This window comes from Triturus cristatus, chromosome 9 (genome assembly GCF_964204655.1).
Source record: "Triturus cristatus chromosome 9, aTriCri1.1, whole genome shotgun sequence".
Taxonomy (NCBI): domain Eukaryota; kingdom Metazoa; phylum Chordata; class Amphibia; order Caudata; family Salamandridae; genus Triturus; species Triturus cristatus.
In genome coordinates this window covers 575311397-575329280 of record NC_140592.1, presented here as the reverse complement: position 1 = coordinate 575329280, position 17884 = coordinate 575311397, and the positions used below count along the sequence as shown (strand labels likewise).

The following is a 17884-nucleotide window of genomic DNA, read 5'->3' as shown; positions in this document are numbered from 1 at the left end:
CACCAGAAACCAAAAGAGGCATTTATGGACCGGGGTACAGGTTATACACACATTTCTATTTTACCGTGTTTATTTTGATATAGTATGGCACGAAAAAAAAAATTGTTTCAAAAAGCACAATATTTATTCAATGTAATAAGTCAAATACTTTAGTATGCTATTTTGAAGTCTGTGGCCTTAGTGGAAAAAAAACAGAAAACAGTGTCATTTGTGTAATTAAAGGCGATTTTAGTTAAGACATTTTCATATTAATTCGAGGTTTGAAAAGTATATTTGTCTGTAGGAGATAGGGGATGACGAGTTGACACGCTTTTCAACATTCAACTAAAAATGGCTAGTTTCTTGAATGAAATAGTTGTATTTTGCTTACATTTCCACGGACTTCTAATTGAACAAATCGGATTGATTAACAGGATAATGAGCTTTGATGTTTTTAAAATTCAAAGTGATTGTCATGCTTTGAGACCCACCGACTTGGGAAAAAGAAATCAGGCTGAGAAACTTCCCATTGGTAGAAACACAGTCAGAGAAACTACATTATCGACACCAATATATATATAGAGATAGATATAGAGATAGATATAGAGATAGATAGATAATGAGAGAGAGAATGAGAGAGAGAGAGAGAGAGAGAGAGAGAGAGAGAATATGTGTATACACATAGATAAAAGGGATTTTCCTTTGGCCTCTGAAATGTTGCTTTAAGAGAACGTAGAATAGATCTATTTATTTAACAGGGGCATTGACACCATTAGTCCATAGGAAAATATTTTGAGACTGCTAATAACTTTTGACCCAATTGATGGATTTGCACCAAAACTGTTATAATTGGGTCTTTCTGCTAACAGGTTTTGATTTCATCCAAAATACTCATGCGGTAAATCTCTGTATCAACCTCTTCCTCTCTGTCTGCCTCCCTCAGACTCCGTCTTTCTCTGCTCAAGCTCATCCGAAGGATTTTGGAGCCCATAAAATACATGTTTTGGCTTTTTATATAACCCTTTTTCTGATAAGTTAATGTAAAATACAATACTGCTTGGTACCTTAAAGGCTTGAATTAGCACAAAACGTCTAATAAAATTCAAGGATGTTGAGAATAGGGGTCCCTAAAATAGGTTTTGCTCTTGCCCTAAAAATCCTTAGAATGACACTGCCCAATGCCAATTTTAGCTTTCCACTAAATTAACACAACACTGAACAAATTTCTTGAAACGTGGCATTATAATACTGGCTAGGATTCGACCTATGTTGTGGTTTAGTGTACAGATCCTAATTATTAAATTTAAATAAAATTCTGATTGCTTAAAAGGATATTAGGTTATCAAACCCACCAGGCGTTGATAGGCTGTGGGAATGCCAGAGTTGGCTTCCCTTAGAAGATCTGTGAACATACGATTTGCGAGCTCACTATGCAAATGACTAAAGTGTTACGGGGCTGTAGACTAACGAGCCCATATAGGTACACTAAAGAGGGATGCAAAAACGTCCAACTTTCCCCACCTATAACTCACAGAGTCACGGCAGGATTAGCAAGACCACAAACTTGGGTCTGCAAATCTTTAACACATGATGACTGTGACCAGTAGCAGTTCACAAGATGGATCCGTCACTTTGCAAACCTCAAGCATACACAGGCCGATCACTGAGACCTACATTCTGCAAACCACAAGCTTACAAACTTCAAAAACAATGTTACAAAGAAATATAATTCTATGGACATATTATGTTAAGAAAGTGTATGATTGAGACAACACAGGGTGGTGTTTTAATATAGTTACCACTTCAAGCTACACAACATACTTATCAACATGCCCATATTGATGGATGCTAAGGTGATAAGATAGCTAGCGGCCTTTCCACCATCTTGGGATCAAATATATTAAGGTGTTTAAACTGCCTAGTTGAAACCAGGTGGCCCAATATTATATTACTATTTCACTATGTTTTGTGATCCTTGAAAAAAATCACATCATCACCTAGCTGCTTAATTTCTTTGGTGTCAAAAACTAGAAGCTATTAAAGATTGTTAAAGCTAGGCTAACTCCCGTTAAATCATGCCACACAAAATACTGGCCATTTGAAATCCATTATTTTGTCACTTCCGTTAACTAGATCTATTTAATGTGAGTTTGTCTCCGACATCTGTTGGTTGCAACCTGCGACTTATAGGTTTAAATCACGATTTGACCAACATAGTAAATTTATACTACTCATAACCTTTCATCCTTCAGCAGGTCCACAAAATAAATATAACTGAATTTAAGTTACAATCTATTACTTCCAATGTGATTACTACATAAATATTATGTTTTGGTAATGTCTATCTACAAATACAAGAGCCAGAATGTATGGATTAAGGACAAGAAGATCCTGCAAGGGACAGTGTGCGGTGAAAGCTAGAAACATAGATATAAAAAAGGTCTCTATGATAAACACCATGGAAACTATAAACTTTTCTGGAAATGACCTAAAACACTTACGTTTAACCTCTAAGTGGTCTAATGGTTTCTAAGGTCACCAGACATAGAACATGTAGCTGTGTATTATGGTGCTAAAGTGCCATCAAGCAGTTCTGATAACAGGATAATGTTGCACAAAGTAGAGTGGTTTGTAAATGACTCCACATGCGCAAGACTACAGTATTGGATCGTAATAACAAACTTTTTATATCTAACTTTAGAGCATATTCTGGGTGTAGAAAGTGCACAAGTCACCAAATAAGCATTTTATTTTTTATCAACTAAACATTTTTTATGGGTTCCAATGGGAAGAGAATCTAATTCACAGTACTGTAGTGTTTACCACGCGTTCACCCTCACACCATAGACAATAGGGAGCATGTCAAATTTTAGGTGGAGGAAAAGTACTTACAAACCATGTTTCAAATGGAATAAGATTTGTGGAATGAATGTGATTGAGGAATTGGAGTAGAAATGACATTATGTGATCTCTAAACATTTTATAAACTGGCAATCAATTAATAAAAAAAAAAAATTATATGTACAGATTCTGCACTGACAAATTGAAAACCGCTGCGAGTCAAATGTTACTCACATGCATTAAGAGGAAATCCACTTGAAGTATGAAAATCCACTATATGAGTGGAGGGAGGAAGGTCTGTTGGTCACTCTCACAGTAGGAGAAAATGTGTGATAGATATTACCAGACGAAGTGGTAGCTGGGACAAAATTTACATTTACCAGCAGAATAATTTTTTTTATTCCTGTAAATTATGGTTTGTGTTTAAGGTAAATGGTGAAAGTCCAGTGAATTAAACTAACCCATCCAGTTCCTGAGAGTTCAAAATCAATAACTGGGGCCCAAGATGATGGGGTTACATACATTTTCATTCCGGATCACCCCATTTTAGCCTTAGTGGGTCCCAGAAAGAATGTAAGCATAATTCTTCAAAGACTGATGTACGTTTTCATGCATTTCTTATCTGTGCCCGCTTTACAAAACCTCACATTTTTGTAGAAACTATTCTCCACACTACTTGAATGTATGAGAGGTGTGGAGTTTTCTCCCAATCAGCTCTGACAACTGGGGCAAGGTTTTCTTTGGCCCTTAACAGGTCATTTGAAACAAGGCGGGCAGTGAAGTAGCGGCCGTCCTCAGTGACCAGCTAGCATTGACCTCTCTTCCTAAAGCTCTGATCACATAATGAACTACTAACTGCTAAACGCCAAGTTGCTTGAACATGGATACTGACAACAGATGGCTGGCAAGCAAAACTGTACTGCTCATGTGCAAACCAAGGCAGAGTGTACTTAAAGCATGGATGAGGATGGGGATGGGATGGGGCACGACATACACTGTCAAACTGAGACGTGCATGAAAAGGTTGAATATGTTTTAGCCTCACAGCCAGTTTAAGCCATAGTCTGCACATAAGGAAAAAGACCAGTTGCACTCTTAATGGGGTAGACATGATATGAAATATAGATTTACTAATAAAATGGTGGCCAACACTCTAAAGCATGATTATCTTGCTTTTAGCAGATATAACTGCATGATCATTTTGAAAAATAAGGAAGTAGGCACTGTGTTGAATCGCTGCTGTGTAGCACTGTGACGGCAGAAATCATTTTAATGTAAGTTCAGGTTTAATGTCAAAATTGTAAGAAATTTGATATGGATTTAACAATTTCATAATATTACTACAAATGGGCATATGATGGAAGGTTAAGGATGTGTTTGTAATAAACTAGATATATACAAGTGTCAGTAAAAAAATAAAAAGCTATTAGCACAATTAAATTGCTCCCCCGATGGAGAAGGTGGGGGGGGGGTGGGTCTTTGTTCTTGATAACATCCTCCTAGCCACACATGTTAAGAAAATAGATCAACATGGACTGACTGCCTCATAAGGATAGTAGGAAATGTCACGACAAGCCGTGCTTCGGAAAGAACATTACAGCTTGGGCAGAGGCTGGATGGCCAGTACCACCGAGGCAGGGTGTATCATATCAATTCTTTGAAAAGCCAGGGGTGCCGGGTTAGAGTCAGTCGCATGTCAAACTCTGACCAAACGCGAGCAATTTGCCTCTGTCTTCTTGTCTTCCTCCGGGGCGTCAGAGCATTTTCCACTTTCTCTACATGTCATGTCATGTAACCTTGGGTTTTCATAGCACAGTACTTTTGCTGCCTGTGTGCCACTTCACTGTACTAAGTGGGTATGGAGAAATGGGAGGCAGAAATAAATTCACCTGGCATAACTCTCAATGGAAGAGATCAAACAGCATCTATTCTTCTCTCAGGTAAGGGGGTCAGCCCAAAAGACACCTATGAGGACAGTGGACAACATCAGCAATGCACCGCTCAACTTATGAATTGATATGCCTTTGCAACTTTTGTTTATTAGAGAGACTGGAGTGGAATAGCCATGCCACGTGATGATGGCAGAAGCGTTATTCCATTAGTACTTTTTTTAGTGCTGCAATCAATGCTACAAGTACGACAATGCAATATGACTGGAAACCTGGTGAAACCAGGAGCAATTAAATGTGAGTAGATATAGTCTAACTATATTGTCCAAGTTAAAGACTGTGCAATCTAGCAATCTGCATTCCTCTACTGTCTTGATAACATGTCCGTCCTTCCCTCCTATTCCACCATCATATATTGGTTTCCAATATACAGCTACTCAGTCTCTATATACACCATATTGATTTGGAGATATTCTTTGTAAAGCACCGCACTTGGGAGCTAGGCATGCATTATAACAAAATATAAAACATCTTCTCACTCTGGACCTCGGACCCATGGCTGCCAATGTGAGGCCAAAAATGACAACTTCATGGCACCAATCTTCGCTTGTTGCATTCACCCCCATCACTGTCATTTTAATTTTCCCAAAATGCACACCAAGCACAAGAAAGGCACTTAAGCACAGGGAGGCAAGACCTAGCAAAACTACCACCCAAACTAGGGGTCAATGTTATAAATTTGTTCTCTCAAGTATTGAGTTTTCTATTAAAAAGAATAGTAGTACAAGGAAGATAGTGCATTGGCACGGGAGCTGAAAACATGTCTTGGCCACTGCTGTTCCACATGGCCTGAACCTTGTTGGCAGCTATATTTTCCTTCTTAAAAACTATAAATGTTGTTGCATCTTTTACTTTATTGGTTAAAGGTCCACTACAGCCACCAAAGTCTACTAAATCCGTTGTTACAGGCTTACAAGTTGCAATCAAACATGTTGTCAATAACTGATGACATCATAAGTCATCCATTGGAATCCCAAAAAAAGACACCTTTACACAACTGAAATTATACACATTTTCCAGCCCACACAGGCATGCTGTAATGGTACAACATCCTACCACCCATTGCATATTCACCAGCACCGCTAAACAGGCTCTGTAGGACAACAATATAATGTCTCATAGTGATGATATTACTACCATCAGCCCACCAAATATGGAGAGTATTCTCCTCACAGCTAAGAATTCTCCTAACAAAAAACAGGGTGTATCTTATCTTCGCATCAGTCACATCACCAGATACATATAACAAGGACGCTTACCTCCATTCTTGCTACCTTATATTGGAGGGGGCCTTTACGGTCAGAAAAAACATATTTTGCCTTAAATTTTCAACAAAGCGTAGTTTACATATTTTGTCCATGGCTAAAATATAAAACACACTTAATGCATTACCCGATTACAAATAACCCTACTGGGAATCTTTTTACTGCTCTTTGAAAAGTCTTCACTCCTAATTCCCCAAAACAGGGAGTAAAGTACTGCCAATCAAAGCCTTACTGGGAGCATTGAATGCAGATACCCCCTTTGTATTTGAGTACAGCACAGTCAAATAGGGCTGACAGCACTACCATCTATTCTAACCCATCGAGCACATTGCTAAAAAACGATTATATCGTGAGCTGCTTGCTACACTTCACAAAGCTGAAATTGCTCCCAGGGACCACACTTCTGAAACTGAAATCATTGTCATTTATTACGACCAAAAAAGGGGAGCAGATTTCGACGCAGTTACATAGTGATGACATCACAAACACTCATTAACAATACACAAGACATACTCCGCTTCTGAAATGTGCATACCGTCTACACAATGAGGGCAGCTTCCCACCCACTCGCTGCAACTGACAAAACCCAACAGGGATCTAAGATAGCTCTTGGGGTGAGCACCAACTGTGGGGGATCTGTGTGCAAGTTGCAGGAGACACATAGTTGCCAATTGTTTACATGCCATGTGCAACAGCTAAAAAGCCAGGACTCACTGAAGGGGGCCGCGCTATGCGTACTTGGACTTGTACACCCATTATTAAAACCATAATTATAGGGTCCATATTGCAACGTGCTATCGCTACTAAAAGGACAAGAATGGCTCTGGGTGCCACACTGATCAAAGACTCAAAGCCCAGCAGACCATGATTACCTCATCCACCACATGCTGTTGAGAAAAGGAGTATTGTTTGTTAAAGTAAATATAGCAAGTTATTAAACGCCGGAGACAATTCACTTTTTAGAAAGGTCTATTTAACCTAACACCTCCCTTATGATTTCAGTGTGTTAATCTTAATGGGAGATCACGGACATTTAAGCAACAGTTTCCCAGAGGTATACATAAACCCACACATTCACCCGTCACCAGCCCGCGAGTGTATGATAAATGCATCCCTAGAAACGGATACACACAAGCACGCTTGTGAATGCAGGTGCATGTGGGTTTTAGTATCTCCACTGTGCAGTTGTGCTGCTCTCCTGGTGTGCTTGTGTGTGATGCGGGCTTGGCTGATGCTGTTGGGTTTTACCTGTTGCATCCACCGGAAGCTGGTGTGTTCCAGATGGCAAACGGATGGCCAGACTGGCAGGGAACGGTCCTCCTTACCTGCCGTTTGGATTACTTTCAAATTTTAGTCATCTGTCCGTTGGCTGGCTCCCCAAAGCGACAGATTTTTTGTTTGAGCAATGTGGGCGAGGGGGGAACTAATGGTAAAGTACGATTTAATGTGCCGTGTGCAAAGTACAAAGGGCCTGCCTTTATCTCTCAGACGCAAACAGACAAAAGAGGCCATAAAGGGCACACAGCAGCTAGCTTTGGCAAAGAGACGTTGTTAAGTCGTCCTGCTTACATGTTCAAATCTCACAAGAAGCAGGGGCTTCAAAATCAGAGAGAAAGCTCGTGAGGGGCTGAGACGGAGGAGAACAGAGCAAGGTCTTAATATCCCCATCCGCCGAGTTCATTCTGAAACACAGTAAACACGTGCTGCCATGGTGTTGCAATGTCACCCAACTGCAGCGTGCAGCCAGGCTGCTTGCAACACTGTCGATGTACAGATGTTTCAAACAGTGCTCGGTTCTTATGTTAACCCTGCTTCTTAAGTGCTTCCAATTTTATCAGATAGGGAAAAGGAGGTAAAGAAAGATATACTGCTTGCCAAGGATCACACAATTTGGTAATCTGGGAAGTAAGTACTAGAACTCGGATATTAAGACGAGGACCCCACTTTACAACAAAATCCAGTAGTTCTAAAGTAAAGTGTAATAGTAGGGAACTTGGCGCTACCAGGGTGTAAAAGAGAAGCGATACAGTACACAGACAAGTTGACAGGATTCGAGTCAATTTAGGGTGAGGTGCAGTGACATTCAGGTCTTACAAGAACCCCTTGCGGGTTGGAACTAATAGCAGGGGTTGGAGGCTGATATGCGGGTGTAAGGATATTGATAGGTTTGTCAGCACATCTTCCATGTCCCACCTGAGAACTTCCACGGGGTGGATCATGACTGAAGGCAGATTGTGAAATGCGCATGACTTTGATGAGAAATGAATGCTTGCACGGACCAAATGAATTAGAAACATTAACATCTGATGTATATGTTATGATAGAATCCGTGGACTGGATTAGGAATAAAGATGTCCCCTAATCACTACCCTCTATACAAGGCCATTAGAATGAAACGTTTAGCATGGGCTTCCCAGAGGGTTCGTATGGGTGGTAGGTGGGATAGCACATGTCCCCACCCCTACTGAGAAAAAATCATCAGATTAAAAAAAAATAGAGGTTGTGCAAAATGCACCTACTTTCCTGCCCATGATTGAAGCGCTGATTTCTACTCCATTAGCAATAGGGAAAAACACAAAAGTAAACGACAGATTGCACAGCCCTAGAACAGGCAGAAAAACTCACGCTCTCAGACCTCCTGAGCGGGCCAGTGAACGGGAATTAGCTCTTTAACACCGCATTGGATCATTCAGAAGATGAGTGCATGCAGGCATTTGCCTTTCCTTATTAGATGGATCCGCCTGAGCTGGGACACAATCAGACAATGTAAGACCCATCCCCGAGCACCTATAATCGTGAGAAACACTAAACACATCCATGTGTGGAGAAGGTGGGCCAAACTTGTTTGGTGTAATTTATCTATGAAACCTGCTGATGGAAATGGGAATGAGATTGAAAAAGATTAACAAAGTAAATAATTTCCATTTCTTTTTCTGTAGATGAGTCATGGGACGCATCTAGGGATGTATTTAAAAAAAACTCTATATATTTATATATCTACAAGATTTGAGCACTTTTCGGTCTCAGGACAAACAAGGTCTTCAGTTGATGACTAAATAATCTCTCCAAGGAGATACTGTCCACTGGCACAATCCAATCCTCCTCTTACCCCTGGAAAGTCGAGAATCTCCGCAGCTCAGGAATGTTAGTACTAAAGTTTTGAGTGCATGGTGTATGCACAAAGCGAGTGGCCCCTCTCTTGCTTAGTCCATCCAAGGCCTAGGGGTCTCGCTCCTTTTTAACTTTCACATCACCAGCAAGGATGGTGGCAATTTCGCCTTGCATGAAGGCCCAGGGCACATTGGATCCAATCAGTGGGCACTTCTCCCCGCTGGGGCAGTACACCTCATTGCTAGCCCCCTGTGACTTGATGAACTCTCTTGAGCAGGGGAAACAGAACTTGTGGTGGGGCACAGATGGGCACTGAACAAAGTGGGTATCCTCAAGGTGCTCATGGCAGATTGTGCAGCACAGTGGTATTGGGTTGGAGCTACCTGAAGAATCTGGGGCACTCTGAGCAGCCGTCTGTTCAGCTGAGTGCCCACTGGAAGAACCTGCAGAAAAAGCAGCTGAGTCCCCATTGCGTGACACCAGTCGGTGCTGAGTGGCAGACGTGGCAGCTGGCGAGGCTGGGCTGGCACTGCTCTGACGAGTGGTGGAATGCACCATGCTTCCATCCTTCGGGGACTGTCCAGCAGCAGTGCCCAGGCTGTCTGCCACATTTTTTAGTGCAGCGATGGGTGAGGGTTCTTTACGATGTGATGTCTCCAACGAGGTGGCAGTCGGTGTGGCAGCAGTAACTAGTGGCATGTGGGACATAGCAGTGTACATGCTGGCAGATGTTTGTGGCATGGTGTGTTGCTGCTGGCGTTGCTCTTCACTAGTGAGTTTCCCACCGGCGCCTGTTTCACTTTCTGGCTCCGGGGAAGCCTTGCGCCGCCGCATAACTGTCTTTGGGGGAGCAGAGCGGACAAGGTTACAGGGGGCATTGGGTGGGAGGGCACAGCTAGAATCCACATACTGCTGTGGAAGCATATCCAGGGACACCGCTTCCCTGAAAGAACGGACAGCTTCAGTGAAGAGCTCCCCCAACAGGCGCCAGTCGCCTGTTCCATGCCTCTTCTCATATTCCAGATACTTGAACCCCGATGAGATGACTTTCTGAGAATCTTTCATACAGTCTTGAAACATCTGCCTGGCCAACCCCGACACACTAGTATAAACGTTGCCGGAGCCACATGGATACTCTGTAAAGATCTTCAACTCATACTCATAACCGGGTTTGGCGCCTGCATCAAACGCTAGTACCCGGCCAACAAGTGTGTGGTCCTTCTTGAAGCGCACATTAAAGGGCGCGCAGGCAGAGAGGGTGACAAGCTGCTCGCGCACCATCTTCGGTTTGCTATGCCACTCTTCGGCTCGGTGACGCGCACTTTCGTTAAGTTCTGCGAAGGATTCATGTCGCTGCTTCTCCCTCAGCTCTCTCTCAATGTCGCTGTAAGTCATGGTAACAGTCGCTGGTCTCTTCACTGGCTCCCCCATCAATGGGCCAGCCATAGTAAGCATTGGCCGACCACTTAGCCCAGCCATGGCTGCCGCGAACAGGCCCTGTGAGCCAGCCAACATACCTTGAGGTATCATGTTGTTAGCCACTGGACCTACTACTGTGCGACGTGTATTAGGACTTTGCCTGCTGCCCTCGTTCGGGCCTTCGTCCCCTCTGGACATCCCATTTGGCAGCCGTGAGCTAAGGGTGTAGTCACTCATGACCCTGGTACGGTCAGTGGCACTAGGGTATCTTTCGGCTGTGCCAGGTCGGCCAGGCTCGACGGGCAGCCCTTCCTTCGTCTGCAGTGTGCCACCATGTTTGACGTTCTGTGGCCCTGGCGTCGGCGAGCGTCCCTCCTGCATGCCGTGGCTCCTCTTAAGCTGTCTGGCAGCTTCAATGAGCACCTCGATGCGGTCAGCGCCTTCAAAGTTAACACAGCCACGACACACAGCTTCACTGAAGTCCCAAATCATAGCCCAGGGCATTTTGGGTAGGTCGCACAGGTAGCACCATTGTCTTCTAGAGGCCTGCTGCGACGAGGACATCTTGCTGCTGCCGCCGCCCCTTCTGGGGGAAGAAGGCGGGGGAGGATCCCAGACGATATCTGTGCTCTCCTATCCGGTCTGGCCCTTGGCAGTGAATCCTGGCAGGCTGGGCGGTTGGACGTGGTTTGCCCTCCCCGATGCTCCGACCCACTGCTTCTTCTCCTCTGAGACCACTGCCGCTGCCTCAGAAGCCTGTCCGTTCGTGGAGAAACTTGCTCAACTCTGCCGCAAGGCCTGCTGGGAGTAGTAGTCCATTGCTGCAGGGAGGGGTCGCTTAAAGGGCCCGCGTTCTCTATTTTGTTTAGGGCTATATACCATGGAACAGCAGCCCGCCTTGCTTCTATTTAGTTCGTGTCATGCTTTTTCAAACTCTTGAGCGTTGTTGCTTTTCTGGGCAATCTCATGTCTGTGCTGCTTCCCGGAAAGATACTTCAAAGATCAGGAAGCGATATGCGACGTCTAAAAAAACAAGCATTGGCATTGCCAATAGGTCTCGCCTTTGGGACCTTATAAGTGTTTAGCCATGCAACAGTTGATGATGTTGCACCAAGGATATTGTACTGCATAACTAAATACTTATAAGGTTCCAAAGGTGAGACCTATTGGCTATGCCAATGCTTGTTCTATGTGAGCTGCATTCGGAGGAAAAAGCCTCTTGTGATTGTTTTTGTGCAGGAAAGTTTTCCTTCCTGCACAAAAATAATCATCCCCGCAACACAGGCACCCTTGCACCATGGTGCAAAGGTGCCTGCGTTGGCACACAGCAGTCCATTGTGCGCAAGCCCAGGAGAAAAGGACAGGAATGCGCTGTATCTGGCAGATACAGTGCATTCCTGCCCTTTTCTTTTGCCGTCAGGCAGCGCAGCAGGAAGGCCTGCTGCACTGCCCGCTGGCAATAACTCATAAATGAGGCCCCATGATTTAAAGCTTTCCTGAAAGGGAGCAGGTTACTCATGGATTCAATAAGCAGGGGCGGGTATTTCAGCCTTTAGATGCACAAATCCGTAGCTTCTTCCACCCAAGTGCAGCGTTTGAACTTCAGAAGTATCACATTTGTGTCCACTGAGGACGGTAATGTCTTGACGGTAGATACCTCGATGGAGTACACTTACTCCTGATTCCTGTCAGCATACAACATTCAGGGGTCCGTATGGGGTACATCTACCAGACTTTTGCCTGGTATACTCCATTAGAAAAATCTGGTGTGTAATTCTTTGTGGCTGACTCAAGGGTTGGGGACCATTGCATTGGTTTTCAGGTAAAAAAATGCATGGTAGTGTAATGTACACATTGCATACCTCTCTGAACTCTGAGTCTCCGAGATCCGGGGATATTGTGCGTGCCCTTTTCAACTCTGCATTGCTGCGCACTCCTGACCACATCCCATTAAATGTTGGGTCTTGGGGTAATGCCCCAAAATGAATTCTGAAACTAGCAATGCTGTGTAATCTGGAAAACTCCAAGAGCATCCTTGGAGAGGACGGGGATGGCTCGTGGACAGGAAGAGCTGCCCCCTGCTGGACAGGAAGAGGTGCCCCCCCTGCTGGACAGGAAGAGCTGCCCCCTGCTGGACAGGAAGTTACCATGGACCACGTGAGACCCCAGGAGCTTCGGCTGCAGAGGGAAAGGAGGGGTGACCAGGGGATTCCAACCCAAATGTACAGATTCCGCTCTTAATTCCTCATTCTTCGATCGCCAACCCTGGTGCAGTTTTACGCAAAGGTTTTCTTAAAGACCCCAGGCACGAGTTTGCGTCAGTGGCGTAAGGAACATGATGGCCCCCACTGCAAAGTGCATGGAGGCGGTCCCCCACCTTCCGGACCTAATCAGCCCTCAGCAGCTCTCAGGCCAGGGCACAGAGCTAGGGGCCCTCCGGCACCCCAAGGGGCTCCTGTCACCCACTGCGTTGCCTCACACGTTACGCAGTGGAGTGAAAAGCTTTGCTCTTGTTCTATATTCACAAACATTATCTAAGGTCTTCCAATGAGGGAGCCTGGCATGTGCCTTGAAAAGCCAACATGTTCGCCTGCTGGAGGGGCGTGGGGCACAGCTGCTGCGGATCATTGAGGAGGGCTGCACCCTGAAGCCTCGGGGGTGCCAGGAAGGAGGAAGTGAATCCATGGAGTCTAGAACCATCACGGAATGTTGCCTCACATCATTAATAGGCGATAAATATCTGAGTACGTCACGGGGCCCACACATGCAAATTTAACCCAGCAGCCAGGGGCAGAGGGAGTTTCTTGGCACAACTGCACTTCTGCCGCACGTGGTTGAACATTCAAATCATGTATTCATCTCCAGTACGTTGCGGACTGATGGGTTTGGACACCACCATGCCTGAATAAACACGCTTGTCAGAATCGTTAGCAAGTCAGTGGCGAGAAGAGCGCCTGCTTTCATGCGCAACGCCAGCTCTCCAGCCTCTCCTTGGTCATGTGCTAGAAAGCGCCTTCTTCCTCAATACACTGCCACAAAGAAATAAATATAAACAACTGCGTGGAGGGAGGGGAGAAGTAGTGAGATGTCCATGTGCACTTTTGGTGCTTTCGTCTTTCCGCTCTCCTAACCTCCACCACCACCCCTCCCAGGCTCCCACACACCTACCCATGAAATAGCGATTCGGAAGCATGGCTTCATTTCTTTTCTTTTTTTTATATATATTTTGCAGATTTATATAGCGCAAACTCTGCCCGAAGGTATTGGAGCGCTTTACATGAGCACCAGTCACGTTACACAAGGGCATAGGCAGGTCAAACTATCTTTTGGAAGGAGCATCACATCGCACGCGTGCACATAGCACAGTACAGTCGAGAATCTCTGCTCTTTATCGTCAGACTCGCACACGCAGTTACTCCTGTTTTTCAGCTGCGCAATAAATCACAAGGCGAGTTACGGAGGCACAATTCTACTCCCGTGCTTCGTAGAAATTCTAAAATGTATTGAAGAAGACCTGTTTTTCACGGTAGTGTCAAAATTACTAATCACACCGCGCAGATAAAAAATGCGCTGTGCACGTTCCATTAAGTGCGCACGCCATATGGATATGCGCCAGAGATCTATAGCATGCAAATGCAGAGCACGCGCGGAGATCAGCCCGTGACACGGGCCGGGATGGCGCACGGCTTTAAATAGAGCCCATTTAAATGCACAGCATGTCCCCGGTGAACTAACACAGTAGGGTCACACTGCTGTCATTGTGTTCACAATCACCATCAGTCACGCTGCCAGGACCGAAAAGCTCAAATCAGCGTTGTCGGTAATCCCTTCTGGAAGTAGAGCAGACAGCGGGATTCCTGCATGGACCCAGCATTCAACATAGCGGATCCTGCGGGATCCTCCTTATAGCTCAAAGAAGTATCATTCATGGAAGGACAGCGAGCCATTCAAGGAATGAAAAGATAGCCATACGCCTCTTCCAGCACTGCGGTGCTCCTTCCTTGTCGGTATCAAGGGATCCGACGGAGGATGTAAAGCTTTGCATCTACAATAATCCTCATTTGAAGGATGTAATCACCCGACCTGCCCATAAACATACTAAATCGTAATCCTGCATGGTCCCAGCCTGCAACATAGCGGATCCTGCGGGATCATCCTTATAGCTCAAAGAAGTATCATTCACAGAAGGACAGCGCGCCATTCAAGGAATGAAAAGATAGCCATACGCCTCTTCCAGCACTGCGGTGCTCCTTCCTTGTGGGTACCAAGGGATCCGACGGAGGATGTAAAGCTTTGCATCTACAATAATCCTCATTTGAAGGATGTAATCACCCGACCCGCCCATAAACATACTAAATCGTAACTATATGATAAAAAGCTGCAAGAAAGGCGCCCAAAAAATGATTTGTGGTCATTATCATAAAGTTAAAAAATCACCTTTCCGCAAGCAATAAACACACAACAAAACAAGTGGACGAACTTCGTGGCAAGCCCTCTGAAAACTGCGAACACAGTAGAACATTCTGCTTTGAACACCAGGCACCTAACCAGATACCAGAAGAACACACACTGCCTCTATTTCCTTCTTTCATTTAGTTGCTTCCCTGTGAAATGGATCCAAAAAATACAAGCTCGGGCCTCGCGCTGATGAGGAGTGGAGGAGGCAGCAGGGGGAGGGGAAGAGAGGAGGGGGCCTGCGCCAGATTCCCTTGCGGGAGTGAGCAGGAACCATATGTCAAAGCTCGCTCCCGCAAGGGAATGGCTAAACATGCACGCGTTGCCATTGAAGGCAATGCAACGCGTGCACGTTTTTGGCAGCCAAACTGAGTCAATGGCTAAAGGTCTCTTTCATATGCAGCGCATGCGCGCTGCGTAGGCGAGACATAAAAAATAGGCATGCAAAATAGACTACTTTTAACACTTTTTCGTGACCTTTGTGGCAAAGTAGTTACAGTGCTGAAACTGGAAATATGTAAACCAGGAACCCATGAATTGGGTGCCAAGGTACGACAGAGGAAAGAAGATGGAGTTGCGAGGAAGGAGATATGAAAAGTGAAGTCTGACAGGCAGATGATACTTTTTTTGTTTTTTAAATCTGCACCAAAGAAATTGCCAACAAAGAACAATTGGCCCAGGTGTATGTTGGTAATCGTTTGCGATTACCAAATAGCGAATTTTACAAATGTGCCTGACACATTGTGCGGTTCCCTGTGGGTTGCAAATAGATCTACCTCATTGATATTTATGAGGTAGGTCTCGGTTTGCGACCTATTGGGAATCACACGAATCACAGGGATGGTGGCCTGCTGGGGTCAGCAGATGTGTGTAATTGCTTTTCAAATAAGCAATTTCTTTTTAAATGCATCCTGTTTTACTTAAAGGAAAACGGGATGCGTTTCAAAAAGGAAAATGAAAAGTTTTCTTTTAAGAGTAGCCTGCTCTTAAAACAATTTTTTGTCATACATTCACGAAGCGGAAGGGGTCCCTTGAGGACTCCTTCCTATTTGCGAATGGAATACCACCTACTTGTAGTAGGTGGTAAATGCGAATATTTTGCAACCATATTTTGGTCACAAAAAACATTTACACATACCACTGTGATTTGGTATTAGGAAGGGATGCCCTAAACATGCACCTTCCTAATACCGAATCAAAAACCCATTTGGAGATTTGGTAATAGGTTACCGAAATGCAAATTGGGCCTTTGTACATTGAGAAATGCCTTTTTTAGTTTGCAAACAGCCCGATTCTGCGAAGGGGTCTTGACAGGGTTTAGTCTAAATCAGACTATCTTAAACAATATAACACGGCCAGAGATTGAGAATACTGAGTGCAATTACTTTTCATTTGAGTTATAATCCCGTTACCACCATATGGAGTATGCATAGTCTTCTCGCTATTGCAACCTTCAAGAGACAAGTTTGGAAATGAACAACTCCGGTAACCAAAAAGAATGAAATTGTCTTAAGCTTTGAAACACCAATGATAACTTGCACAGACCTGCTATAGGCTCATATGTACAAAAAGATTTTGCATTTCTAACGGTTCAAATCACTATTTCAAGCCGTTAAGAAATGCAAAACTGCCTTTACTAATGTACAAAGGCATATGGGGCGTTGCAAAATGCAATTTCTACCAGTAGAAGTTGCATTTTGCGAATAGGAAATCGCAACTAGGGATTTCCTATTTGCGATTTACTAACCGCATGTACATAGCATTTCCTAATTGTGACTAGTTGCAAAAAAGACATTTTGGAAATGCTATTACCATTGAATCAGAATAGGTGGTAACCAGGTTCAAACTAAAATAAAAGTCCCCAAAATGCATCAGGCTCATTCAGAATAGTGGCCCTGTATGCTTATGTTCTTGTAATCTTTGAAGAAGGATGTGGGGGGTATTTTATCCAGAGTAGCTCAAATGTTTTCAGTGTTTCCAAGGCAGTGCTGAGAATCATTGGGTTTGGGAGTTCCCATGCAATGTTATAACCAATCAAAGAGGGAAGATGCTTTTTTTAACCACTGTGTAATTCTTCAGTGAGTCATCACCTTGAATGCAGTGTCCATTATTGGAGATTACAGACTCCATTACGTGAAATCTACAAACCTGTTTCACAAAGTCAGGGTGTAGGTGAATTACCAAAAGTAATCTGTTTTCCTCTTAGACAGTGCTAATCCCACTTGCACGAGAGTTTGGCAATAGTGCGACTCAAAAGTAGGATGGGCATGTGATGAGCCACCCCCCCCTCCGTCCAGTGGGGATTGTGTGGACACTCCACGGAGGAGAAGGTGTCCCTTAGATCCAAGCATGTCAAAGAGAGGCCTGCCAACACCTTCAGAACACATATAGGCTATTTTATTTTAGTTTGTATACATAGGAAAGGAAAAGATATATTCTTTCATTTATGGGTACCCTCAAATTTAGACGATGTCGTTCTGCTCTTTACTTTTTACAATCGTTACCTGATCCATTCACTTATTATTGTCGGGCCTCGTTTTTACAGTGTGCTATAAAACAAGAAAGCAATTCCCGTAATTCTAAATATTTTGACACTAGACATGGTTTTTTCTACATATGAATTGTATATCTTTCAGTCATGTTTTAGCTAAGTATGTAATTTTAACTGGAATTTCTACAAAATTGTGTATAAGTATGGCTTTTAAATTTATTAGGATTATTACGTATATTGAACGTAGAATACTTTTAATGCCGTTGTTTTGTATTGGCAAAATAAAGTGAACTGAGCAAACAAACATATAGGCACTAGATATGTTACAATGACTAACTGTCATCCAAAGCCGTCAGTGAAAAGGGGAGGAACACT

The 17884-nt window shown here is 44.0% G+C and overlaps 1 protein-coding gene across 1 annotated transcript; it reads right to left on the bottom strand.

The window, feature by feature from the left end:
- Positions 1-52: 52 nt before the first annotated feature.
- IRF2BP1 (interferon regulatory factor 2 binding protein 1) lies at positions 53-11357 on the bottom strand. Its single transcript, XM_085625597.1, has one exon. It carries the CDS (start codon positions 11125-11127, stop codon positions 9253-9255), a length of 1875 nt encoding a protein of 624 aa, XP_085481723.1. The 5' UTR covers positions 11128-11357; the 3' UTR covers positions 53-9252.
- Between the last annotated feature and the right edge of the window lie 6527 nt (positions 11358-17884).

What these genes read in the sequence shown, in the direction of transcription:
- IRF2BP1 (XM_085625597.1), bottom strand. Translation starts at nt 11,127, where the DNA reads ATGTCCTCGTCGCAGCAGGCCTCTAGAAGACAATGGTGCTACCTGTGC.